This window comes from Odocoileus virginianus, chromosome 30, assembly GCF_023699985.2.
Source record: "Odocoileus virginianus isolate 20LAN1187 ecotype Illinois chromosome 30, Ovbor_1.2, whole genome shotgun sequence".
Lineage (NCBI taxonomy): Eukaryota > Metazoa > Chordata > Mammalia > Artiodactyla > Cervidae > Odocoileus > Odocoileus virginianus.
This window is the reverse complement of record NC_069703.1, coordinates 29,116,415-29,142,998: the sequence shown is the minus strand read 5'-3', so window position 1 is coordinate 29,142,998 and position 26,584 is coordinate 29,116,415. Positions and strand designations below refer to the sequence as shown.

The 26,584-nt window shown below is 56.8% G+C and overlaps 1 protein-coding gene across 1 annotated transcript; it reads left to right on the top strand.

Annotated features, from left to right (window-relative positions):
* Positions 1 to 2,513: 2,513 nt before the first annotated feature.
* Positions 2,514 to 26,062, top strand: RCC2 (regulator of chromosome condensation 2). The gene is made up of 13 exons (XM_070458779.1): positions 2,514 to 2,600; positions 3,654 to 3,939; positions 8,835 to 8,928; positions 11,837 to 11,980; positions 14,671 to 14,802; positions 15,168 to 15,256; positions 16,573 to 16,687; positions 18,362 to 18,528; positions 20,259 to 20,439; positions 20,666 to 20,771; positions 21,669 to 21,741; positions 23,114 to 23,191; positions 23,861 to 26,062. The coding sequence occupies exons 2-13, from the start codon at positions 3,661 to 3,663 to the stop codon at positions 23,963 to 23,965; spliced, it is 1,563 nt and encodes a 520-aa protein (XP_070314880.1). The 5' UTR covers positions 2,514 to 2,600; positions 3,654 to 3,660; the 3' UTR covers positions 23,966 to 26,062.
* The last annotated feature ends 522 nt before the right edge of the window (positions 26,063 to 26,584 follow it).

Sequence of the window (26,584 nt, the reverse complement as noted above, 5' to 3'; positions counted from 1 at the left end):
TGGGCGGATAACCACCCACCCACCCACTGCAGCCTGACAAGCATTGGCATGCCATTTCCTGGAGGGGTCTTGATGGCATATTCAGGCAGAATTCTTGTCTGGTTGGCTCTGCTTATGTTTTGTATCAAAATATCAAGGTTTAATCTCCTAAATCTATTAAGAAGAGGCTTTCAAAGGGTGCTTCTACAGCCTGTCTTGACCTTTCTGAAAATCTATGAAATGCACCAGCTCACTTCTTATTTCCCAAGTTCTTTTACATAAATGGACTTGGCTCCCTGGACACACAGACTTTTGAGTCTGATCAAATACTTTAGGTTTAGGCCTCTTGCTTTTTCTGTCTTCCTTTAAACATTTGTTGCCTCCTGAATTCTGCTTCTTGCAACAATGGTTAAGAAATGAATTGACTACAAAGAATCCTAGTACTCTAGCCATCTTCAGGAAGTTGCCTAAAATAGGAATTTCCTTGTGCAGAATGCTTAAGGAAAAAGAAATCAGGTAAAAATCATTGTAGGAGACTGAGTGATATTGAAATAAAAATGTGGAAAGGCAGACCAGTAGGAGAAAAGTAAGCCTTTCTCCTCCTGTTCCCAGAATGAGACAGCAAGATCTTCTAGCAAAAGGCAATCCTTAATGGGGCAACCAGGCTCTACGTGAGCTAGCACTTGCCTGTCTCCAGCTCAGACTCATTGTTCTTCTCTACCAACCCTGTAAGTGCTCCTGGAGGCTCAGATGGTAAGGAATCCCCCTGCAGTGCAGGAGACCTGAGTTTGATCCCTGGGTTGGAAAGATCCCCTGGAGAAGGGAATGGCAACCCAGTCCTTGAGAATTCCATGGACAGAGGAGCTTGGCAGGCTACAGTCCACGGAGTTGCAAACAGTTGGACTCGACAGAGTGACTAACACACGCACCAATCCCATGGGATACCCAGAAAGCCAAGATCCCTAGACTTTTAAAAAATATGTATTTGTTGTAGCATGGGGGATCTTTTTTAGTTGCAGTATGTGGGCTCTAGTTCCCTGACCAGGGATCGAACCTGGGCCCTCCGCATTGGCAACGATGAGTCTCAGCCACTGTCCCAGGGAGGTCCCAAGTCATCTGTAAGCCTCACCCACCCTGCCAGTGACTTGGCTGAGATGATCTTTCTTTAGGGATGCCTTCCCTGACCCAGAATAGGATGGATTCCCTTGCCAGGGCAGTCCTACATAAGTATCACTTTGCAAGGCTTGTGGAAGGGAAAAAAAGCTTTCCTCCACCTGGTCCCTGGCTGGGTTTGAAAATTTTGCTGACAAAGACGGATCAACAGGAAAAAAGCATACAGACTTATTTTACCCTAAGTTTTAGGTGACACAGGAGACTTCATAAGGAAATGATGTCCCAAAGAAACAGAGCTGTGTATTTTACTGCTAGGTGTGATGAAGAACAGACAGTCGAGAGGATCGGGGGAGGTGAACCAGTGTGAGGTTAAGTGTTTAGTGTAGTACACGGGAGGCAATTTAGCAAATCTTGTTTATCAAGATTCTTCTAAATTTCCCTTTGTCTTCAGAGATAAGGATGTTCCGTCCTCCTGGAATGTGAAGGGCATCTCTCACCTGAGGGTTTTATGATTGGTTTTTGGGAAGAAGGTCAGTATGACCTTCTGATTTCTGCTGTTTTCTCAAAATCTTTTCTTCGGTTTATTCAGTATGCTAAGGTGGCATAATTTGGGATAGCATGTCTTGAAAACCACATCACATACTTACAAGTACTAGTTTAACCTTTCCCGTTTCACTGTGCATTCCACTAGGGCAGAAACCTAGTTCTCAACCTTTGCACCTAGCACTGCGTGTCTTGCATGTTCGGGGTCCTCAGTAAGTATTGGTCTCTAAGTGAAAATTTTCTATCAGGAATTCCAGTGCCTCTTTGGCCTCCAAATTTATTACTCCTTAATTCGCTAATACAGGAAACATTTATGTATGTAACTCGACCATGTTAACAGCATCTTGCAATATAGTGGGGCACATTCATAGATAAGTAAAATATACAACTTTTCTCGGCGCTGGAGAAAATTATTCAAATTGTATTCATCTTTCATTCCAATCACTCAATTAGGGCACGTCCCTTGTTGGCGGATTCCTAAGAAAAGTAACTATTTTCCAGCGAGTGTCCTCAGGTGACCTGTCTAGACGTGCCCGGGAAAAACAGTCCAACGCTCGCCTAACCCCCAAAGTAATGTCTGATGCGCGGGGCACGTGGCGCCGCCCACGAAACGCGCAGGACCGGGGAGCGGCGCCTGGCGGCGGGGCGCCCGGCGCAGGCTCGGGTGGGCCGCGCTGCCCCGCGAGCGCGGCGAGGGCCCGGCCGCCGGTCCGCCGGCCGGCAGGGGGCGCGCGCGCCCCGGGCCCCGCGCCGCCCGCCCCGCCGCGCTCGCTTGCCGCCCGGCCGCACATGTGTTTCTGTTTTGTGTTGTAGCATTTGTTCTGGAAGCTCGTATTTACATTTTAAGTGAATCTGGAGAGTGGGCTGGAGCCCTCGTCTGGGCCGGGGAGAAAAAAAAGCCCTTCGGTTCGTCTTTTAGCCGCTCCTCTTCCTTTTTCTCTCCGGTTTCTCGTCACTCTGAGCAGGTAGGGGCTGAAAATGAAATCGACAGCGATCAGTTTGCGGGGTCTGGGAAAGTTTTTTTTCCCCCCTCCCTCTTTTTTTAAAGAGGAGAAATGGTAAAAAAAAAAAAAAAAATGGGGAAGGGGGGTGGGGGAATTGAATGAATAAAAGGGGGAAGGAAGGCGGATCCACGTGGTTTAATCGGAGACAGACAGAGATCCCATTGTTCAAAATCAATTAAAAAAAAAAAAAAGGGCAGACAGGGCTGAGGCGCGGGGACGCTGGGGAAGGTAGCGGCGGAGCCGGCCACTCGGCAGCCGGGACCGGGGGACCGGCCGAGCCGCACGCTCTGGGAGGGGCTGGGAGACAGGAGAGCACCATTAAAGTTCTTATTTTTCGTGTCTGCGAGCAGGTGTTTGGGGCTGGGGGCCGGCTTTATTTGCGCCGCCCCTCACTTCTCCGCGGGGGACAGCCTCCCTTCCCCCCCCAACCCCCCCGCCTCCGAGGGGTTCGGCTCCTTTAGGGCCCGAGGTCAGAACCCCTGGCTGGAGCGGAATTGGGGATTCAGGCGGGCGGTGAAGAGAAGTGCATTTGAGTGGGCTTGGGGAGGGGGCCGCGGAGACAAAAGCAGCAGGTGGGGCAGCTGGGGAGGGCTAAGCTCCTTCACCGCCCCCCTCCCCCAGGTGCCGAAAGGGGACCTCTGAAGTGCCCCGAAGCCTTCTGTAATGAAAACCTGGTGGACCAGAGACTCCCTTTTTCTCTCCCATTACTTTTTTGGGCACCGGGCTGCAATTAGGATGCGATATGGGCAAAGCTAACTTGAGGATGGGCATTGGGGGCCTCCCATTTATTTGTTCTTTCCTTGAGCGGATTACAGTCGGGGACCTGGGCTCCCGTGCGGGATTCCCCGGAGGCGGCGCGATTTCCTCCAGGCTCGCCCCCTCTCCGCCCGCCCCGCGGCCGCCACTTCGGGGCGGGCAGGGGAGGAAGTGGAGGCCGCGGGCTCGGCCGGCTCCCCTCCCCCCGCGCGGTTTATAACCCGTCCATTGTGCGCCGCTGCCCCGTGTCTCCTCCAGCGCGACCATGCCCAGGAAGAAGGCGGCGGCGGCCTGGGAGGAGCCGAGCTCGGGCAACGGCACGGCCCGTTCGGGGCCCAGGAAGCGCGGCGGCCCCGCAGGCAGGAAGCGCGAGCGGCCGGAACGCTGCAGCAGCAGCAGCGGCGGGGGCAGCAGCGGCGACGAGGACGGCCTGGAGCTCGACGGGGCCCCCGGCGGGGGAAAGCGCGCGGCGCGGCCCGCGGCGACCAAGGCCGGCGGCGCGGCAGCGGTCATCACCGAGCCCGAGCACACCAAGGAGCGCGTCGTGAGTGCGGGGCCGAGCCTGGGGGCGGCGGGCGAGGGCCGCGGCGCGTCACCGCGGGTCCCGGCCCGGGGCGGCGGGGTCGGCGCAGGCCGCGGGCTGAATCATCGTCGCCGCCGCGCAACAAAAGGGCGCGGGCCGGGGCCTACCCCACCGCGCGGCCGTTGGCCGTTGGGGCGCGCGCCCCGGGCCCGCGGGGGAGGGGCGGCCGGAGCCCGCCCGCGGGGGTCAGGGCCCCGCCTCCGGCGCCGCGCCCGCGGACGCCCTCCGCCTCCCCCGCGCGCCGGGAAGGGGACTTCTGCAAGTTGTCTCCGGCCGAAGGCGCGGAGGCGCGCGCGGGGCGCGGGGCGCGGGGCCCGGGGCCAAGCGCCCTCGGGCGTTCCCGGGCCCCCGCGGCCGCCGGGCAGCCCTGGTGCTGCGGAGGGGGGGCCCCACCGGCGCGCCCGGGGCGCGGCGATCCTCGCCGGGGCTTTGAGGTTCCCGCCGCCTCGGCTCCGGGGGGGCGGGGCCTGGCGGCCGCGGCGCATGCCCTGTACTGCCCCGCGCGGTCTCGCGCCGCCGGGTCGGCGGGGGTGGCGGGCTCCGGGCCCGGCTCGAGGGCGCATGCTCCGGAGAGCCCTAGCCCTCCCCCTCCCCGAGGTCGGGAACGGCACCTCCCCACCCTCAGAGGTGTCTGAGATTTTGTTCGCCGCTTGTGGTCCGAGGGCCCGGGCCCTCCGTGTGGGCTCTGCGCAGGGTTCTCCCCCAACTCCCGTGGCCTGAATGGGCTCTAATTTGCTCGTTAGAGTTGGATCTTCCACTCCTAGTTAACGTTGCGACCAGTCCATATGCCTGCAAAACCTTGCAGAGCCAGAGAACTTAATCTGGTGTCAGGGGGACATGTGTTTAGGGAGCGGGTCAAAGCTTTCAGCAGCTGCTCAGATAACTCTAAATAGTGTGAACTTGCACTTGGGGCAGAGAGTCACGGTCTGGAGGGATCCTTTTCTCAGTCCCAGTCAGCGTGCTTTCCCCCAGGGAAGCTCAGGCAGTTTTTAAATGGTTAGCAACGGTGCCTTTCTAGGTCCGCCTTATAGGTGAGGAAGTTGGGGCAGAGTCTGAGGGCCTGGCCCAAGACCGCATGGAGCTAGATTTCCACTGGGCTCAGGGTTGTTTCTCCTGACGTCATCCTTAACACCTCTGCAGATTGTTAGGGATGCTCTGTACGTGCCCTCTCGTGGGCAGGGTCAGCGTGTTGGATGGTGGAGGAGGGTGCTGTCACGGAGCATGTGTGGCTGAAGTGTGTCACCTCGGCTTGGGGACCAGCCCAGGGCAACGTGTTGAGAAAAGGAACACAGCGACTGTCTTAACAAACATGATCCTCTGAGCGGGACTCTGGACATTTTCCCTCCAGCCCAGAGGGATGGAAAAGAAAGGCCAGCTGCTGCTGTCTCTCCAGTGTTTCCAGTGGGCATTTCAGAGCAGTAAGTTTAGTTACCCTGAAGTAGGGGATTCTTACCCTGCTGCTGAGATTGACCCCAGGAGGCAGTCGCAGGGAGAGCGTGTGCAGTGAGCCTGGCCAGCACCCTGTCCTCGGCGCGGGGCACGCAGGAGACTGAGGTCTGACGAGGGAGACTCCTCAGCGCTTCACAGTTCGGCCTTAAGTTCCTTTTAGCATCGGTTGGTCCAAGGTCAAGGCCAGGGCCAGGCTGCCCCATTGCCTTCCCAGTGCTTGCCCTATGTGGGCACTGCCCCTCTCTTGGGTGTGCTCCTGGACTCCAGGGCAAGCACCCGGGAAGCAGTCCTGGGAATCCTGTCTGCTTCTGCAGGCCAGTGACCGTCCTCAGCTCGTTTCAGAAAGAGGCTTTTTACTGAGATGTTCACAAGCCTCGCTGCCTTCCAGGGCTGTTGGAAAGAGGGTTTGTGTGAGGGCAGCTGCCAGTTGTCTGAAGCCGTGTTGCCTTCAGTTAACTCAGAGCTGCAGACGTTGGGCTTGTGAAAGATAAACCCCAAATACTTGTCTGGTTGAGGAACAGAGTCGCCTTGAGGAGAAGCTGTGTGTTTGTATAGAACATTCTTAGGATTTCAGTCCCAGAAAATGCTCTCTCTCAGGACCTCAGGTTTCTCTGTGGTTGTATCAGATGAGCATTCTCTGATCCTCCAGGGTTGGTGGAACCAGAATTCCCTGTCGGTAAAGTGAGCAGCCTTGGCTGACTCCTGGAAGACAGGTGAGTGTCGCAAGCTGTCCAGGTCTTTGTGGTTCTTGCAGTGTTGGGTTGCTCAGGTTTTGTGGACCCTGGGACAACTCTGCCTCATCTGAAAGGACCAGATAAATGCAACTGAAAACTGAGCTTGGAGCCTGTTTTAGTTGATAGCCCACTAGGGAATTGTTGCTGGCCTTTCTCTGAATGGTCTTCCCTCTGCCGGGAGCGGCAGCTTTCTAAATGGATGTATGTTCAAGGCTGATTCTCAGTCTTATAAACACCCTTCTTGCACTAGGGCAGTAAACATCGTTTTACTGAAACCCCATTTTGTTGATTGAAGAAGTTCAGCACGTGCGTCTGCCGTGGCTGTTCTTCCGAGGCTGCAAAATTTCTCCCATCCTGGTGGGAGACTGTTCTAGCTTTTCTACCACATGATCTGGAGATACTGGCAGCACAGCATGGCTGCTGATGGCCCCACAGTGAAGGCGGGTTACACCTGGGCGGCCCGGGACCCTCTGGGGCTCACAGCCCTGGCAGCCACCCCTGGGGTGCCCTGCATGGAGCCTGTTCGCATCTGGGGTCTCCCACGCGTGCGCAGCTTCAGCTCTATGGCAAAGAGGGACCTGGGCTGTGATGTTTTAAGAGATGTTAGAGGAGTTCCAGTCCTTACTTGAATTTCTTATTTCATGTCAGGTGGAGGGAAGAATGGAATTAATAGAGAAATAAGGCTAGGCATCCTATAGCAAAGAGTTAGGTAGATAATACATCTCACGTGATGGAGCGAGGCCCGTGGCATTAAAAACCCGGACTAGGTACCACTCACCATCTTTCCAAGACCACTGTCACCGGAGGAGACACAGTTGACCAGTTCACCAAGGTTTCTCACCGAGCACCTTGTGTTCCCTGAAGGCTTGGGGGTTTGTGTAAATGCTCAGCAGCTCAGTGGCCGGTACCCACAAGCCCTGGACCACTCGGCAGGCGCTGGCATCTCCGGGTCACAGGAGACACTTGTGCCCAGGGTGATGGCAGCTCGTTCTGGCGGACTGCAGGCCCTACAGCGGCTGCCAGCACTGGTGACTTAGTGTGCTGAGCTCATGGTGGTGTGGAGTGGTTTACTGATCTCTGCCCACCTAGGGGGTCATGGTCAATTCCGGTCTCTTCTCTCCACTGCTCTGGCCTGATAGCTCATTCCATGGTGCTTAGGTTCATCCTGAGTCTCTGCTGCCCCTCCATGCAGACCTGAGGAATAAAGGAGAGCAAGCTGGTAATGTAGGCGGAGACCCAGGGCTGCTCCCTCCACTGGGAATTTAACGCTCCCCTGATGCTGTTGGCCTCCTGCCGTAGACCTATAGAATGTTCCAGCCAAGCCTGCCAGCTAAACAAGAAGGGGAGATAACCAGGGGAAACTCGGCTCCCATCACGTAATCGGAGCCTGGGTGCTGCAGGGCGGACCGCCCCGGTTAAGGTCATTCTCTGAATCATTGAAATGGGGCAGAGTCGCTCTGCGGCCCTGGCTGCTTCGTGGCCCTTTGCGCACAGACGGCAGATGGACCGCCTCCCTCCAGCCCTGCACGTGGCCAGGCCAGTGAGCACGATGGGATTGGGGCGGGGTGCGGGGGGTGCCTGTGATGTCAGGTTTAGATCACAGAGTTCCCCAAGAAATGGAATCCCCCCCCCCCGCCCAGCTGCACACACACGCTGGGCTGCCAGGATGTCTCGCCAGGGCAGTCAGCGCGTAGGGTTAGATGACTGGACTTGCAGCTGTTTGGTTTCTTCTCGAAGCCTTCCAAGAACACTTCTCTAAACTGAAGGAAAACCCCTTCTTTGCCTTTAACGCCCTGGGACGAAGACGGTGTGGAGGATGAAAGCAGAACAGGAAGTAACTGCTCCCCTGGCCTGTGTGGAGACTCAGAAGGGACTCTGACGAACGGTTGGCCGTAACGAGTGTCCCAGGCTGAGCCCAGAGCGAATCCCACCCGAAACACGACAGTAGCCTTTTCAAGCAGCACCTGCTCCCCTGACAGTGAGCGCCTGGCCCTCGGGATGGAGGTGTGCTGGCCTGCAGCCCCCTGGCTGTGGGCCAGCAGTGAGGACAGGCCTGTGGGAGGCCACCCGCCCGCTCTTCCTCCCTCCAGGGGAGCCCTGAACCCAGGGGGCTGCTGTTTGTCTTCCCCAGAAAGCTCCTGCGGTACGGAGCGCCCAGGGAGGGTGGGGAAGGCGCCCCGGCCCCAGAGCTGCAGGCCCGCCTGTGGCTCGCTGCGCTGATGTTGGGAAGATGCCGCCTTAGCCCCAAGGACAGTGGTTTTGCTTATTTTTTATTTATTTATTTTTTTAGGACAGTGGTTTTAACACGTTCCCTGCGTGACATGGCAGGCCTCTTGCAGATACCTGTGTGGCAGTCTGCAGAGCTGAGAGGGCGAATGTCATTTGGTTGCTTTTGCCGTGTTTGGCCAAAGATATTTTAAAGAGAAATCAAAGGATAACGCCGAGCCTGGGCTTGACTGATGAGCTGCTGGGTGCTCATCGGTTTCCACTTGGAAAGTGGTGACTGTGCCATACCCCTTTGTCTGTCCGCTGTGCAGGCCTCTGGGGCAAGCGTTCATGTTACATTATTATTACTGTCTTGTTTCCTGCTGCTGTTGGACAGGTTTGGGAGTTAGAAGCAGCATTGCAAGCTAATTTTTCTCTCCCCCCCCCGCCCCTTCTCTTTCTCTGTAGAAACTTGAAGGGTCTAAGTGCAAAGGGCAGCTTTTGATTTTTGGGGCAACCAACTGGGACTTGATTGGTCGAAAAGAAGTGCCTAAACAACAAGGTATGAGAAACGATGTCTAAAAACTTGAAGATGCTGTTACTGAGTGCTTCCTGTGTGTGTGTCCAGTGTGATTCTGGTGGCCAGGTAGGTGCTCTGTTCACAGGGGCGCTCAGAGAGGCCAAGGGATCGCCCAGGGCCACAGCCTCTCTCGTGGTGGGACTGGATTTGAACCCGGGTCTTCAGCCGGACTCTCACTTGGGCACAACTCTGGTTTTGATAATTCCATTGAGATAAACAAAAATATAAATGCTAACCACAAATAAGCATTGATACTTTTTTCCCATTTTTCTTTCCATGTCACTTAGCTTCATTAAAATGGAGAGGCTGGTGCTGTGGAATGTCAAAGTGTCCTCAACATGGGTCACGTGTCAAATGTCAAACTTGATAGACATTTCAGAAGAGTTCATGTTTCCTTGCAAACTGCCAAATGGTTGCAGGAATGAGTCTGACAAAGCAAGGAACAGTCTGGAGTTGGGAGAGTGGAGAGGTCCCGAGAAGTATCTTGGTCCCCAAATGTTTTTTGAAAGGTGGTGTCTTTCCTTGGGGGGAATACCAGCCCGTCCAAAAGAGTGAGGCTGGCACTTTGCCACATCTTATGGCTTCTTGATTTCACTTGGAAAGATTCCCAAAGTACTTTCCAGCATTGCCCAGTGAACAAATATTTGCACACTGACACTCCCTGGGGCCTCGGGGCAGGCACTGGAGATCATCTCAGTCCACGAAAACAGCAGGCGGGGGCTTTGGTGGCGCTCAGCGTCCAGCTGAGTTAGACATGGGTTTGAGCCACTTTCCTGTTGGTGCCAGGGCCCAGCCTGCAGGACCCAGCTGTCTGGGCTCGAGCTGCCTGGCGGCTGGTGGCACCTGGCACCTTTCCCGGGGCGTGATCGCGTCAGTCCCCCTGCCAGCTCCTGCGCAGGTGTTGCATTGTGTCTCGAGGCTGCTCTTTAAATGAGAGGCCCGTGTTTGCGACTGGAGACGCCCGGGGCCCTGATCAGGAAGTAGATTCCAGAGGGGAGCCCGTGTTGAAGCCGGGCAGCGTCTGGTTGAAGGAGCAGCGCCCTGCTCGGCCTCGCTCTAAGAGTGCCTTTTTGTCTTCTCCCAGGCCTGCCTTTGCCTCCCGGATGCTTCTCCCTCTGAGTGTAATTTTGTTTTATGTAATGAAACAAAACTTCTAAGTCTTTCCTTGTCTTTGGGCTGCCATGACCTCTCCAGTAGATGTGAAGGAAAGGGAGCGGGGATTGGGTTTCCCATCCATGCCAGACCTCAAGGGAAGAAGGATCCCCTGCCTGTCCTAGCCTTTCCCACTCCCCCTGCCCTCAAAGCGGCCTTCCCTCCAGAGCCCATCCGCCCTCGGGTACGCCTCGCTGGACCTCTGACTCAGCCCGGCCCGGGCATCAGTGAGCTGCCTGGCCCCCTTGCCTGGGACTGCTGCAGTGCCTTTCTTTTGACTGGGCTTCCTCTGAAGCTTCCTTGGGAGGCCCTGAGAATTCCCGCCTCTCACGAACTGATGACATTTTGGCCTCTGATATTTATGGAGCTCAGCCAGGGAAGACGCTCTGGCAAATCAGATCTTCTATCAACCGTCAGGGGGTCCATTTAGGGCCCTTGGGTCAGCCATGGTGTCCCCTGGCACTGCGTGTTGTCCACAGACATGGCACCCAGCACTCAGGCCACCACGATAGCAGCCCTCAACATAGGCATGAAGGCTGTCATTTCTGATTTGCTTTTACCCAGTAAGTTGCTGGATCTTCTCTCACCTTGCAGTAGTAGAGCAGTGTTTTCAGGTGGAGAAGCCCAGGGGGCCCTGAGTCGTGCTGGGGAACTTCCCACCTTTGGGGACCCTCCCGGTGTGACTCCCCTGGAGAAGGAAACGGCAACCCACTGCAGTGTTTCTTTCCTGGAAGATCCCACGGACAGAGGAGCCTGGTGGGCTGCAGCCCATGGGGTCACAGTCAGACTGAGCACACACACGCCGCGCGCTCTGAAACTGAAGGGTGGCTGCACAGGAGTGTCGACTCCCTGCGGCCTGTCCCGCCCCCCGCCCGCGGAGTCTGCAGGCCCGGTACTGAGTGGGCTGCGCGGGGCGCTCTCTGCTGGTGGCGCCTCGGCGTGGGGGCGGCCTGGGCGGGTTAACAGACTCTCCCCCTGGAGCCAGGTGCCTGATGGCGAGGTTGGTCTCAGTCAGCTCCTGCATCCAGGTCAGTCTGACACAGTTGGTTTGGCAGCAGCTAGTATTTCATAAAAGTCACCACAGGCCTAAAATGAGCTCGTTTTTCTGTCTCTGAGAGTGTCAAGCTGAGGGAAGTAAGCCAAAAGTTGGCCACACCCTGTCCTCTAATAAGGCGAAGGGGGGCTGTGAAGGGGCCTCGTGCCTGGAGCAGCACGTGGGGCGCCCTCAGGGCAGGAAGCAGAGAGATGCAGTAGGCTCAGTCTGACCTCACCCTCCCAGAGCAGGGTGTGTGTGACCTGAGGTGCGGGGCACGGGGCGGCGGGACGGCCTTCCGGGGAGCATATCCCTGTGTGAAGCTAGGGGTCATGGCCCGGCCCGCCTGACGGGCCCTGGAGGAAGGGGCGGCAGGCTCAGGGCTGACCCCCAGGAAGCCTTCAGCGGCCGGGCCTCCCCACCCCCAGGAGGCGTCCAGGAGGGTGAGGGAGACGCGGGCCTGCTCCCCGCGTTTCTGGGTCAGCCCTCTCCTGCCTGGGGCTGTGGGAGGAGGGTGCTTGTCTTTGGCCACCAGCTCGTGGCACTTGGCAGCAGCGTCCCTGGTGAGTCCGGACCAGAGATGAGCGCCGTGTCCTGACGGCTGCCCCGGAGCCCCCGGGGGTGCACTTGGGAGGGGGTGACCCGAGGGCGGCCCCCCATCAGTGGGCTCTGGGGGTCTGACGTGCCGTCTTTTACTCCTCACAGCTGCTTACCGCAACCTCGGTCAGAACCTGTGGGGGCCCCACCGGTATGGGTGCCTGTCGGGGGTCCGGGTGCGGACGGTGGTCTCGGGGTCGTGCGCTGCCCACAGCCTCCTCATCACCACGGAAGGGAAGCTGTGGAGCTGGGGTAAGTGCCCGGGGTCGCGGGAACTCCCGGAGTGGGGCCCGCCGGGGGCTCGCTTCCCCCGTCCCCTGGGTGGAGGGCCCCCTGCTGCCCCCGCCCGTGTGTCCTCTCCTCCGACGCCCCCCCGTCCGCCCCCAGAGTGCACCGCTGGTCTCTGCCCTCCTGCCTGGTCTTGAGCGGTTCGCCCCCGGTTTCTCGGGATCGTCTTCAAGCAGCCCTCTCCTGAACGTTCTGACTGAACCTACAGCTTTCTGATATCGAGGGGCCTAGAACTGAATCCTGTTTTATTTTAGGCTTGCGGTCCCCCCAGCACCCAGCACAGTATGACGTAGACCTCTGTGCCTGCCACTGTAAATGCCACCAGCTTTCACATCCGCCCCGTGGTGACGCCAGCCCGGCTCTCTGCAGTGCTGTCCCTCAGTTTCTTACTCTGTTTGCCCAGACAGCCGGGTTAACTCCCAGAGTCACCGCGTGCCCTGCCCCTGGGCTCCTGGCCTGGATGCCAGGGAGCCGGCCCTGTGCCTTCGCCCCCCTCTCATTTCAGGGTCCCCGGCTCCTCTGCGGCCCCTTCGTGCAGGCTTGGGCTGAGGCTCTGTCTCCTCCACGCCCTCTGCTGGCTCTGGGACTCTTCTTTCTGCGGGGGGTGTTGGCATTTGTCCTCACCCTTTGTTTCTGGCCCTTTGGCTAGCTTTGAGTCCATATGACTGCATTTTTATTTTGGGCTGTTTGAACCATTTTTTGCAATTTCATGAGCGGCTGTACCAAAGTCCAAATACATTAACATCTGTTGTCTTCCCTGCACTCTGCTAATTTTGTAATTCTGCTGGAAAAAAGCGAAGCAGTGTGTCTGGCCCAAATTTAAACTTTGTAGTTCTTGGTGACACAATGGCATTGCCACTATTATCATTTTCTCCTGGTGGGCACCAAGGTCTGTCTCCCCCAGAACCCTCCTCCTGCTCACTGTCCCCAACACTGGATGCAGCCTCCTGTGTCAGGGTCCCCAACTTCAGGTCTTTCTCATCTTTCTGCTAACTTTCACTTATGTGGCGTTTCTGAAAATGTCCCTCTCTTGACCCTGCGGGCAGAGAATGATTGTAAAAGGTGTGCATCTGACCTGGCCCCAGAACCAAGACGTGTCCCATGAGCAGACTTATCACTGTGTGGCGGGGTGGGGTTGGGGAATGAGCCACAGGAGGTGTCCCGAGTCCACGGTGAGTCCCGGGAGCGTTAGTGCAGGGGCCCAGAACTCAATGGGGCCTGCACGCGCCGGCCACCCGGCCCTCATGTTTGCGGAGTTGTGCCCCAACTAGTTCTTGCCGTTCACAGTGAACTTGGGCAGTTTCCACTAGACGCTGTTGTCCTGCTGTCCTCTTGGAGCACCGTAATCAGAGCCTGAGGATGGTTTCCCTTTCGTAATGGCAGCTGGTCACCCCTTCTCGAGCCCTGTCCAGGCCAGTTCGGGCTCACCTTTGTGGCTCCGCTCGACCTCTTTCATGACTGTGAGGTCAGAGTTCACTATTAGGGAAGGATATGGAAACCTCCCATGGTTTCCAAGTTGCCTGGCTTTCTGGCCCCATAAAATCTCCTAAAATGTTTATTTACATGGTTCTTAGACCTGGGAGAGGCCCACTGAGCTGCTTAGACTTGGAACTACTGTGACCTGAGTTGAGAACTTAGGTCAGGTGAAGAGCAGGCCCGCCTCGGGCCCACCCAGCCCTTCATGCTCACTTGGAGCAGAAAGGCTCTGGTAGGGGGTTGGGGTGGGTGTCAGGCTGTCATGGGTGACTCTCTGTGACCCCAGGGACTGAGCCTGCCAGGCTCCTCTGTCCGTGGGATTTTAAGGCGAGAACACTGGAGTGGGCTGCTGTGCCATCCCCCAGGGGACCTTCCTGACCCAGGGATCAATCCTGCGTCTCCTGGATTAGCAGGCGGATTCTCTACCACTGTGCCACCTGGGAAGCCCTGGGGGGCCATGCCATGCCGGGGGCCGGGCAGGGCTTGGCCTCCTTGAGCCTTCCTGCCTCGATTCCATGCCAACACAGCCCAGGGATGGAGGTGGGCCCGTGGCCAGGGAGAGCCTGGGTCAGAGCTCTGTGTTCTGGCCTTGGGCCATTGCTAGGGTTCACATGGCTAAGGGTCCTGTGAAGGCTGGCCGGCAGGAGGTGGGGTTGGAGAGGAGAGAAGTGCAGGGTCTGTGGTAGACGCCCAGAGCACGGAGGGAGTCAGACTCCTGCGAGGCAGGTGTTACTGTCCTAAAATACCTCGCAGTGGAGCGGGTGAGGGGACTGACGTCTGGCAGGAACGGGGAGAAGTGAGAGCTGTGAGTTTCTAAGAGCTCATCCGTTCCTATGTGACGTCCTGGCTGAACCTGCTTTATACCATTTCCCTGGAGGTCAGGGCTGATGAAAATGCCAGGACGGGTCCCAGCCCTGCCCCAGAAAAGAGGGTCAGAGCAGGTGAGGTGGTTGGCTGGCGGCTGCCCGCAGAGGCGACTCTAGGGACAGCTCTGCACATCTTATCTGGTTACCCACCCCCACCCAGCAGCCTTGAAAGGCTGGCATCGCCTGCAGAGCCGGGCTTGCTGTCTCCTGGCTCTCAGCTGTGGGTTTTGGGAGACCCCAACTCGCCCTGCAGCTGGTCTGGCTGCCCTGTCTCCTCCTCCCTGCTTCATCTGTCCTGCCTCTGACCCACAGGGCGAAATGAGAAGGGGCAGCTGGGCCATGGCGACACCAAGAGAGTTGAAGCCCCCAGACTCATCGAGGGGCTCAGCCACGAGGTGATCGTGTCTGCGGCGTGTGGGAGGAACCACACCTTGGCCTTGACGGGTAAGGAGGGGCCACTTCCCTCCAAGTGGGGTCAGAGGCCACACAGTCCAGCTGGGTTGGGGGTGGAGCTGCCCCTGTGACTCATGGTCACAATCAGAAAGGTGCCCAGGGGGCCTGGTGGGCAGCTTCTCAAGGCATCATGGGCCGCACCCATGGGTGTCGGCGGCCACGCTCTGGGAGGGTCTGTGCCGGGCAGTGGTTCTGCTCCGAGGTGTCCACCCCACCCCCTTTTGGGAAACTGTCTCACTTATATTCTTCTGGCAAAGGAGCTGTTTTTCTGATTTTAGAGTCTTTGATTCCCAGTCTCATTCAGGGTCCTCAGCATTGTTTTCCCTTTGCTAACGGATGTCGTTCTCTCCTTCCAGAAACGGGCTCTGTGTTTGCGTTTGGAGAGAACAAGATGGGGCAGCTGGGCCTCGGCAACCAGACAGACGCTGTCCCCAGCCCTGCACAGGTGCCGCCCGAGTTTCCCCCTGTCCCCCCCACCCCCAGGGCCTTTGCTTCTCTGTTGGGTTTTCTGGGGGGGGGATCAGGCATCTCTCCCCCTTATTTGAGTTGCTCGCTCCCTTCTAAAAGCAGGGTCTCGATGCTTTGAGTGGATCAGGTTTAACAGACAGCCACAGTTGAAGAACGTCCTAGAAACAGTTTTTTATTCCGACTGGAAAGAATTCGTTCCAGAGACCTGTTTGAAGCCTGTTCTGTTCTGCAGTGAGAATTGTCCATGGATGTGATCTTTGTCTGAAAATACTTTTGAGTTTTGACCTCGTAACAAGTAACTTGCCAGGTGCTCAGCACACAAATAGGTTAGGTCATCTCTTGTTCCTGAAAAACTTTGGAGTCAGCTGGGGGCTGGGATTTATACCTAAATATTGAACTTCTGCCATAAGGCGGCAGGAGGCTTGTGAGTGTCTTTGAGGGAAGGGACTTTGACGTCTTAGTCTTAAAAAGAGACCTTGGACAAACACACCTGTCATTTCGAGGATCTTCGAAATGTTGTTTTGTCAGCCATTTGCTCTGCAGCGGGATGAGACGGTTTCAGAGGGAGCCAGGCCGGGCAGAGCTCGAGGCGCAGTGCCCCCTCCCCAGGCTCACCACCTTTGCCCACGATTTCCTGCAGTGCTGACACTTCTCGCTCTCCGGTTCCTCCAGTCTGGCTTCCCCAGGCTGATTAGTTTGCAATGGACACTCTTCTAAGTGCTTTCTCAGATTTGTGTCCAAACCCCATGTTAAATTACTCAGGGCCTTTGCTGTCTTCTACTTCCTAATTTCAAACCATTATATTTCCTATTCACACCTTCAATTAAGGCTAATTAGCAAGCAGCTCTTACAGTAGTAAAAGAATGTAAACCAGTTCATTTTACTGGTTTAGCAGTAATGCTTATGAAAGCTTTTTAAAGTTGCCTGACATCAGAGGTAGTGACTAGAGTGAAATTTGGGGACTAAATGTGATTATAGTTTGTTTTCTTGTACCCTGTTGCCCACACCCCCAGTCAGTTGAATTCAGTGTTCACTGGGCACTAGAATGTGTGAGGCACAGTGTTGTACATTTTGAGGGTTACAGAGACCCAGGGACATGATTTGCCTGTCTGTGAACTGATTCTGTACTGGGTGGTGTTCCTTTACGTATGTGCAAAGCCTTTGCCTTCAGCATTGTTGAGTTCCATTAGAAATCCTTAGTAGCCTGGTAATTGTTTCACACCAACCTGTGGAGACTTTAGCAATCCTTTTTTTAAAAAAAAAGTCTGAAAGTCTGCTGTCTTTTCTTTTCAGATAATGTACAACGGCCAGCCAATTACCAAAATGGCCTGTGGGGCTGAATTCAGTATGATAATGGACTGCAAAGGAAACCTCTATTCCTTTGGGTGCCCTGAATATGGTCAGCTGGGTATGCAAGTACATTTTTAAAAAGCTCTGTAAAATAACTGTATGTTTAGAACTAGCAGTCAGTGTGGGGCTGCACACACATGGTAGAAATGTGGGTAATTGATTGCAGATAATGGCCTTGATCCATTAAGTGGATGTCCCGTTTCGTGGACCAGCATGTCGTAACTCACAGGGCTGTGGAGTCTTGACAGGGACTTGCCTTAATGAAAGTCAGGGCCTGAGTCTGTCAAAGGATTTTTTTCACATTTGGGAATTCATTTTTATATAAAAGGATTTCAAGGTTTTCTTTTTTCTTTTCCTTTTCAATTTTTAATCAAACCTGTGTTCATTCATTTTCATATTTAAAGATCTGCCTTTATCAAAAGAGAGGAAATTATACAAGAGTAAGGTTGTTTAGAACACCCTGGCCTGGGCCACTGTTTCAGGTATACAGAAGAGCCAAAATCATTTCAAAGTAGGATTCCCTTCCGGATTTTCAGCCCTGAACCGAAGGGATGAAACTGACTTACATTCCACTGAGTGGAAAAGTCAAACGCAGGCGGTAGCTGGCAGTGAGCGGGCCTCCATTTTCCCTCCCGGGCGTCTCCCACCCCCGCGCCCGGTGGGCGGGGTGGGCGGGGTGGGCGGCGCGGCGCCCCCTGCTGGCCGCGGGGCCGCTGGCGCGCGGCTGGCGCGGCCCGGGGCTGCCGGTCTCCGCGTCATTCGGGCGGCGGTATAAATAGAGAACAGCGCCTTTGTTAAACTAAATATACCTTAGTCAGAAGTGAGTGAGGAGGAACAGCCCCGTGCACACGCCTCCTGGTTGCCAGGGAGTTGCCAGAGCCTGCTGGAGAAACCGCCTCCTTGGCCGTGGGCGCCGGTGCCGGCCGGTGAAGCGCCGGAAGCGAGCTGCCGGCCTGCTTCCGGAAACGCCGCGCGGCTCCCCGGGGCCGCGCGCTCTGGAGGCCACGGCGGCAGGTTCTCCCTCTGGGAGGCGAGGCGAGGCGAGGCGCCGTGATGGCTGACGTTGAGCGAGCAGCTCCCGGGCGCCCGTCCCCGCTGCGGCGCGGATACCTAGCCTCCCGGGCTTACACTCCCCGAAAGGGGCTCTGCGGGGCTGGCTTCATCTGTGTCTGTGGAGCCCGCCAGTCTTCACCGCCCAGCTTGTTAGACAGCCAGCGCTCCGTCCCGTTGCCCGAGCCCACGGGGTCTCGGGGAATTGGAGCTTGAGCTGAGAGCTGTGCACTCGGCCCCACGACAGACCGGGTCAGCGCGGCAGAGGCGACAGCGTGCCTGGTCCTGGTGACCGCTCTAGCGTGTTGGGTCGCTGGGGACCGGTTGGCCTTTCTGGTCCGTTCTCGGCCCGTGGAGGGCCCCCGGAGGCCCCGACGTGGGCGCGGAGCAGACCAGCCTGTGGGTGCGAGGCTCCCGCGTGTCTAGCCTCAGCCCAGCCCAGACTTTGTCACGCAGACAGAGGGGTTTTCACAAAACTCCCTTTTAGGGACAGTATCCTTGGGTGTTTCTTATTCTGATTTCTGTTCATTTGGTTAAGTAAGTGCTTTCAGCCCACAATATCAGTTCCATGCCCTGGACCTGCTTCAGATAGGAGGATGCTACCTTGGGTGACCAAAGTCCCTGTGAGGCCGGCTAGGCTGGACAGGTGCCCTGCGCTCAGGCCCCTCTGTGGTCACTGCAGGACACAACTCGGACGGCAAGTTCATCGCCCGGGCGCAGCGGATAGAGTATGACTGCGAGCTGGTTCCCCGGCGCGTGGCCATCTTCGTCGAGAAGACAAAGGACGGCCAGATCCTGCCCGTCCCAAACGTGGTGGTGCGGGACGTGGCCTGTGGCGCCAACCACACGGTAAGGCTTCAGTGTTTCTCACCTCAGTGCAGACCCTGGGCTTTGCAAAGCAAATGATGGGCCCTGGCCGCCTGGAGGGCTTCATACCCTCAGGTGTGTGGGGTCATCATTTTCACCTGCCAGCTTCTGCAGGGCGTCCACAGCCGGAGCTGAGTGGGCAGACCCTGGGCTGGGGTCATTCGTAAGGGTTTCCTGTTTGTCTTTTGCCTTTCCAGGTTGATGCTCTCTCAGGGCACTGAGCAGGTTCAGTCATTGAGGGTGTTTCCTTAAAGGTCCATTTAGATCAAGGCGATAAAACTTTCGTATGTGTATCTTTTTATCTTAGTTGCCTTCCTGTGGTTATTTTGCCTGCAAATGGCTGAGAGTCAGACTTGGTTCTCATCTCCCTTGTCCTGCTGAGAGTTCAGAGACAGGTCAGTCTCCTGTATATGGGCACCTGGCTCTGTGACCTCAGGACTGGGTAATTTCAGTCCCTTCAAGTCCAACGACTGCTGCTTTTTATACAGTGTAGTCAGAAGACATAGATCTTACTTAGGTCTCTGACCTCAAATCATGTTTATAGGTTCTACATGTACACGATTCAAACCCCAGACATCAAGGAGACGAGAGGGGCAGATGGGTTTTTAATTGAAGCAGACTCGGTTTATCATGTGCTAGTTTCTGCTTCACAGCAGAGGGGTTCAGTTTTATTGCTCTTGTATTCTTCTTGTTCTTTTCCAGTGTGATTTGTTATAGGACACTGAATGTAGTTCCCTGTGCTGCAGTAGGGCCTTTCTGGTTGTGGCCTTAGTGTGTGTCTGCTAATCACAGACGCCTCATTCATTCTGCTGCCTCCACCATCCCCACTGCCCCTTTGGTCGCCGTGAGTCTGTTTTCTAGGTCTGTGAGTCTGTCTCTATTTCATGAATAAGTTGATTTGCGTCATATTCTGGGTAAGTGATCCTGGGTGGTCTTTTTCTGACTTTATTTCGCATGATAATCTCCAGGCCCCTCCACGTTGCTGCAAACGACATTATTCTTTTGATGGCTGAGTAGTAGTCCATTGCGTATGCATGCCGTTTTTTTTTTAGAAGAGAAATTGGTGTTTTACTTTATAAATTTGTTTTAAACTTTTAACCTTAGAATGGAGTATAGCTGATGAACAGTGTTAACATTCGTTTCAGGTGTGTTCTCCCCTAAGCTCCCCCCTTCCAGGCTGCTGCATAAACACCGTGTTTATCTGTCCATCCGTCCACGGACACCTGGGCTGTTCCCATGTCTTGCTTGTTGTAAAGAATGCTCCGTGAACATCGGGGTGCATGTAAAGATGGGTTTTAAATTGTTGACCTGGCACCATGCGCACTGCGCCTGTGACCAAGTGGAGGTCACCTGTATGATGTGAACCCGCCTGAAGGAGAATGCGAGGTGGGCAGGGCTCTCTGTCTGTCTGCAGTTGAGTCAGGGCTGAAAGAGGAAGTGGAGTGCGGTGGCCTGCTCTAGAGACCTCACTTTAATGAGGGAAAGGGGAGACTTAGAACTGGAATACCCATTTCCTAGGAATGGAAGTCGTGTCCCCGGCGGAGGAAACAGCAGGCCGCCTCGCTGTGCCGCGCCTGCTGCTGGCGGGCCCTCTCCCGTCCAAGGCAGGCAGGGCCGCCTTTGTGTGTCTGCCCTGTGTCCTGGCCGCGGCCGCAGGCTCGCGGAGCGGCAGCCCGCGCGTCCCGCCCCAGAGCCGTGCTCTCTCCCTGCAGCTGGTCCTGGACTCCCAGAGGCGGGTCTTCTCCTGGGGCTTCGGGGGCTATGGCCGGCTGGGCCACGCCGAGCAGAAGGACGAGATGGTGCCCCGCCTGGTGAAGCTGTTCGACTTCCCGGGGCGTGGGGCGTCCCAGATCTACGCTGGCTACACCTGCTCCTTCGCCGTCAGTGAAGTAGGTCAGTGATCCCCTGTCTGGGCTTCGGGAGGAAGGCGTCCAAAGTCACAGTTTCCCTGCCTGGCTGCGTGCTCCACCGGGGAGTCCTGTGGCCTCTGCCCTGTTCGAGACCAGGGACCTGATTTCATCAACCGCCCAGGCTCTTTTCTCATTTGATGCTGCTGAGATGAGGAGTCATCCAGCTTCTGAGCTGACTGTGACAGTGGGGATGTGTTTGTCTTTCCCAGGTGGTTTGTTTTTCTGGGGGGCCACCAACACGTCCCGGGAGTCCACCATGTACCCGAAGGCCGTGCAGGACCTCTGTGGCTGGAGAATCCGGAGCCTGGCTTGCGGGTATGTGACCATGTCTCCTGTAAGCGGGATGTCTGCCCCCACCCTGGGCATGTTGGACACACCTAGGAGGTGCCCTGTCCCTGGAGGGCTCCACTCTTCCATTGGGGTGTCAGGTGCCCCGAATTCCAGAGTCTGGAGGGGACGGACTCTGCTCAGAGCAGGGGGAGTTGGGAGGTCCTCGGACAGGTGACTCCCTTTCCTGCCGTTACAGAAAGTCACTGAGGGTGTCTCTCTCTGAAGATGGTGCGCTCTATTCATGTTGCAGGTTCAAAATTCTCTTTAGTTTGGACAGTTTAAGTTACTGTGATACAGTGGGAACGAGAAACTGATTTTAAGGCAGTGGTTTTCTGTTTATTTTGAGGGTGCCTCTTGGGCTGTGTAGCGCTTCTCGGGGAACAGTTGGGTGACACCCGTCACCTGCCGGGTCTGGGGCAGGTGGCCGTGTGGTGGTTGGGACGGCGTGGCTGTAACCTGAGACCTGGGGCCCGCCCAGGCTCCTGTCCAGCAGGTGCCGCCCCTTCCGAACAAGCTCTCCATCCTGGCTTGGTGCCTCTTCCTCTCCCCAGTGTGTGTTCCTCTGAAAGGGGCCTCCTGCCCCGCGGGCCCGAGAACTGAGAACGGGTGTGGGGTGGGGACATGGGGGCCCGCTCCTGGGGATGTTTCTGGGCCATGAGGGTTTCTCCTGTTGGGTCTGCTCTGGGCAGCGGGCTTCAGGAGATGCTCTCTGGCCCTGTGCTGTGCTGTTCGCAGATGGAGGTTTTAGTGGGGCCAGCTTGATTTTATGCTGGTAGGTTCGCACCCTGCAGGGAGCCCATGGAAGTGCCTGGGGCTGCTGGGTTGGCGGGGTGCAGGGCTGGACTGCTGGACGCCGGGGTAACAGCTGCTGCCCTTTTGCAGGAAGAGCAGCATCATCGTGGCTGCGGACGAGAGCACGATCAGCTGGGGCCCCTCGCCGACCTTCGGGGAGCTGGTAAGCTGGTCCCTGCCTAGAGGGGCAGAGCCCCGCTTGGGCTCCCTGAGCCACCTCCTGAAAATGCGCAGAAAGAAGGAGTTGTGTATCCTTGTGTCCTTGTTGCATGCAGGTCTGCAGTGTCGCTTCAGCTTTCAAAGATGTTCCTTTGCTCATCAAATGATTTTTTGAAAGTCCTTTCTGGCCACATTGTTAGTGGAAAACTGGGAAGTTCCAGGTCCTGTTTCCCCTGACATGTAAATGGTAGTTGTGGGATGACGCGATAGGAGAGAGGGTGGTTGCTCTCTGCTCTCCCCAGGAGGGTTTCAAGCTACAGGATCAGCATTTCCTCCTAAACCATGGGGCCAGCGGTGACCATGTATCTAGTCTTCTTGGTTTCCAACCTCTGAGGTCGTTTGGGGACATTCTTCCCTCATTTTTCGCAATAACTTTGTCTTTGTTCCTGCTTTTAATCTGTTACTGGACTGATTAACTTTCCCCACACACCTGGCCTTCTCACCCAAAGTCTGATTCTTAGCTTCTGGGGCATGGGGAGTTCTTAACTTTCAATGTCTTCATCAAGAACAGCTGGGCTGGGGCTCACCCTGACGTCTACCTGTCCTCGTTGCAGTTTGATCATCAGCCTGGCTCTTGGGTTTCCTGTCCCCCTCTCATGGGTGTGGGGTGATGGGGTGCTTCTCGACCCCGTGCCGTCTCCAGGGCTGGTGGCCTTGACCATGACTTTTCCTTGGGCTGTGCAGCGGAGCTTTGAAAGAGATGAGGACCTGGCCCAGTGTTTACAGGTCCTTCTTAGAGAAGATGTTTTAGCATCTATCAGAAATAGACTCCGAGTATTGCAGGGAACAAGGTGGACTTTGGGGGCAGTCTCTCAGAGTTGAGGAGCTCGTGTGGTCCTTGGCTGGTGGCAGAGGAAGCTGGCCCTCCGTGGGGGCCCTTGTTTGAGCTGAGCTGAAAGGCCCGCCTTTCTTAATCGCTCACCTTCACACCGTAGCACATGTTCTGCGCCCCAGCCTGCCCCCCCGTCCGCAGGCCTGGGCTGTCCCTCTGTCCCCTGGACACTGGTGGGGACAGGGCAGGGCTCGTGGCCCGGGAGCCCCACAGCCGCCATCCCTGTCCTCGGCGTGCTGCCGTCTCCTGCAGACTCTGTGCTCACGTCCTTAGTGCCTCGGTCCTGGGCTTAGGACAGGGTACCTGCTGGTGCCTGGGGGTGCCCGTTGCTGCCCAGGCCTGGCCTCAAGTCTGAGGTTGCGGGGCTCAGCCATGGAGGCCCTGGGTCTGTGCAAGGCCCTGGGTCTGTGGGAGGCCTGGGCAGGCTGCCCTGGTCTCTGCTTTCCAGCTGGTGTTCAGAGCATCCCTCTGTTTGCCTCACCAGGGGTACGGGGACCACAAGCCAAAGTCTTCCACGGCAGCTCAGGAGGTGAAGACGCTTGACGGCATCTTCACGGAGCAGGTGAGTGGGGAGCCCTGGGGAGAGGGAGAGAAGGTGGGCCGGGCCGAGCTCGTCTGCCTCTGCCCTTGGCACGCTGCCTGGTCTCGCTTGCCGCTCCCTGTGCCCCACGCTAGGGCTTTCTGGAGGGTGACCAGGCCGGCACAGGGGTGAGCTGCCCTCAGCCTGAGGGCCACCGGCCACGGTCCAGCCACAGCCAGCCAGCTCCAGTGCAGGCGCCTGCTCCCATCTGCATCTCACCTTCCCTCGAGACTCCAGGCAGTGGGGCGGCCGGTGGGGTGAGGCCCCTGTGACTCGCGCATCAGGCGCCAGCCCTTGTCGCTGAGACGCGGGGGGGCTTGTCTTTCCCACGAGGCGGGGCTGTGGTTTGGAGGTGGAGGGAGCCGGGAGCACAGTCCCCAGGTCCCCGCTGGCCTCTGCCGGCTGTCGGTGTCCAGGCCCGCTGGGGGCCCAGACGGCCGGCTGGTAGGGTGCTGGGGGCGGTCTCACCGACACCGGGGGTCCTCAGTCAGGGCCCTTTTGAGCTTTCCAGGGTGCCTTGGTTTTGACCTCTGTGCTGACCTCTGGGCAGCCTCGCTTCCCAGTGTCCCTCCATCAGCCTCGGGCATATCAACCCCAAACTCTGTGCCTGGCTGACGTGCCCTTGCCCCCCTCTGCCGGCTTGCCCCCTAGGTGGCCATGGGTTACTCACACTCCTTGGTGATCGCAAGAGACGAAAGTGAGGCGGAGAAGGAGAAGATCAGGAAACTGCCAGAGTACAACCCCCGGACCCTCTGACTCCCCGGAGCCCCCCGCTCCACACCTCTTGCGGCAGCTGTCATGTCCACGTGCACTGGGACGGGAAGTCAAGCGAGGAATTTCAGAAGCAAAAGTTGACCGAAGGTGCATTTCTGTTAGACTCCCTGAGGTTCCGTTTTATAAGTGATTCAACGCCAACTACCTTTTCTGTATGCTTTCCAAAGTGGTTTTTTTTTACCCCTTCTTAATGTTTAATTAAAATATTTGCTCATAGTTGACTTACCATTCCTACAAAAGAGGCAGAAACTTTGAGCAATCTAGGCTTTTTTTTTAGGTTCCCCCCCCACCGCCCCGTACACTTCTCAAAAGCACCCCTTTCCATTGTGGTGAGCGTTGTGAGCCCAGCGGGTGCTGCCTGGGACAGGTCTCTACGGCGGCCCGTCTCAGACAGTGTGGCCCCCGCGTGCTCCGCAGCACCCAGCTCGCTGCCTTCCCGCTTTTCCTTCTCGACCGGCCACGTGTATTCTGCTCCTCCCCCGGCTGCCTGTAAGCCCCGTTGCCTTTTGGCTGTGACATTAATAGAACCTGCCATTTCCCCCCCGGTGGGGGCTTGTGGATCTCTGTTTAGCCATTTATATCTACTTTAGCTGTCAAAGAAGTCCAAATGGAAATCAGGTGATCCTGGAACCAGTGGGGACTTGGGGGGTGGACAGACGTGGTTCCAGATCCAGTTCGAAGGCTCCCGTGAGCCGGGGTCGCCTCACCAGCACCCGCCGTCAGAGACTGGCCAGCAGGACACAGTGCGTTCTGGAGTCCCCGGGGAGGAGGAGCGTCCTCTGTGTCCCAGCCTTTGTCGCCTTCGTGTTTATGTCTTTATCCCGAGCCCCTGGCTGGATCCTGCTGGAACAGCCCCGCCTGTTTCCGAGGCCCGGGTTCCTGCTCCACACACCCAGCTCTCTAGTCACATTTGCTTGGCTGTGCTACCAAATAGTTGGGGTCGTGGAAGAAGTCCCCTTCCCTGAGTCAGCGCAGAGGCTGCGACCGGCTCCCCGCTCGTGCCCTGCGCACCAGCACGTCCCTGGGTCCCTGGCGCTGCCTGAGCTACGAGGTGCCTTTCCCGGAACCCTCCTCTTGCTCGGACCCGGGGGAGGCGGCGGCCGTGGCCAGGTTCTTGGTCTCGAGAGGGTCTGGACTGGTTTGGGTGCTTTAAAATAGCTGTTTAGGTCAGTGGTGCTTGTGGGGGAGACGGGGGAGAGGTGCAGTGTGAGACTGGGTGGATGGCAGAGTTCAATATTGGTCTTTTTTTGTTTTTGTTTTTTTTTGCTTCGCTTGTACCGTTTTTGTCTCGATGTTAAAATGCCAAAAATGACTAGTTGTTGCTTTTCCTCTCCTCGTCCCTCCCGCCCCGCCGCTCCTGATGGCGGCACCCTCCTGTACAGGGCATGTGGCAGCGCCTGTCCTGGCCAGTCCTGGCCAGTCCTGAGGCCTCGCGGTAGGAGGCCGGCCTGCATCTTTGCTGAGGTTTAGTCTGACTTCACGCTCATCTCTGCTGTCTGTGTTTATAGTCCAGGGGAGAAGCTTCTGCAACTTCAGAGCTTCTGCTAAACTAACCTGATTTGTTCAAATCACCCTCTAACCACCATCTCTCACTCAAGCTTCCCCGCGTAGAGCCCCTCGGTTTCCCCCGACAGAGCTCTTCCTGAAGCGGGCATGGCAGCCACACTCCTGGACCGTGTGCGGCTCCCTGGGGCTGTGCGCCCACCCGGGGGCCCGGCCCACACTGGGGCCCCTGCTGGGGGCTGGAGCAAGAGCAGGAAAGGGACGTCCCCTCCACCTAAGGCCGCCCTGTTCTCTCCCAGTCACTGCTTGGAGCTCAGAATTTTAAAATGAAGTTCCTAGGCGGGAAACCCTTCAGAACAGGGAACTGGGAGACAGCTCGGCCTGGGGTGTGGGGTGTGGTGGCCCGAATCAGCTCAGGAAGGAGACTGTGGGCCAGGAGGCTGAGTGTGAAGGGGAGAACCCAGGAAGAGGTGGTGATTCGGTTGAAGGTGCCTGGTTTAGTGCTGTATTGTCTTTTTTTATATATATATTTCTTGGAGTAAACATTTTAAATAAACGGCATCATTGTTTGCTCTGTTTTGGCCTCTGCACTTCTTTTTCAGTGGAACCAAGGGGAAGAACACAGAAGTGCTTCCTAACGTCGGGCATTCGGCCCCGCCCGGTCCCCCTGCCCTTCATAGGGAGCCCTGCGGAGGAGGGCTGGTCCCCACGTGGCAGTGTGGCGAGCTGTCCACCAGGGGGCACCCCGCGGCCTCTGTTCCGCCTGAGTTGACAGCTTCTCCAGGCCACCAGCCTTCCAGCACCTTCCCTGTGGCGCCTCTGGGATGCTTTCATACTCAGATCAGCCCCTCCTGTCGGCCCCGCCCCGTTCCCAGTGTCTGGGCAGGAGGTGGGGCAGGGCGGGAGCAGCTGTGGTTAAAACAGGTCTTTGACCAGGAGTGGGCCCCTCTCTCTCCCGGACACTTCAGGCATCCTAGGGACTGAGACTCAGCTTGCCCTTCAGAGGCTATACCTGCCTACTCAGGAGATCGGAGCCTGGTCCTGCTGAAGCTCCCTGTCCGCGAGGCCCAGGGTCGGTTCCTTGGGGCTGGCCCCCAG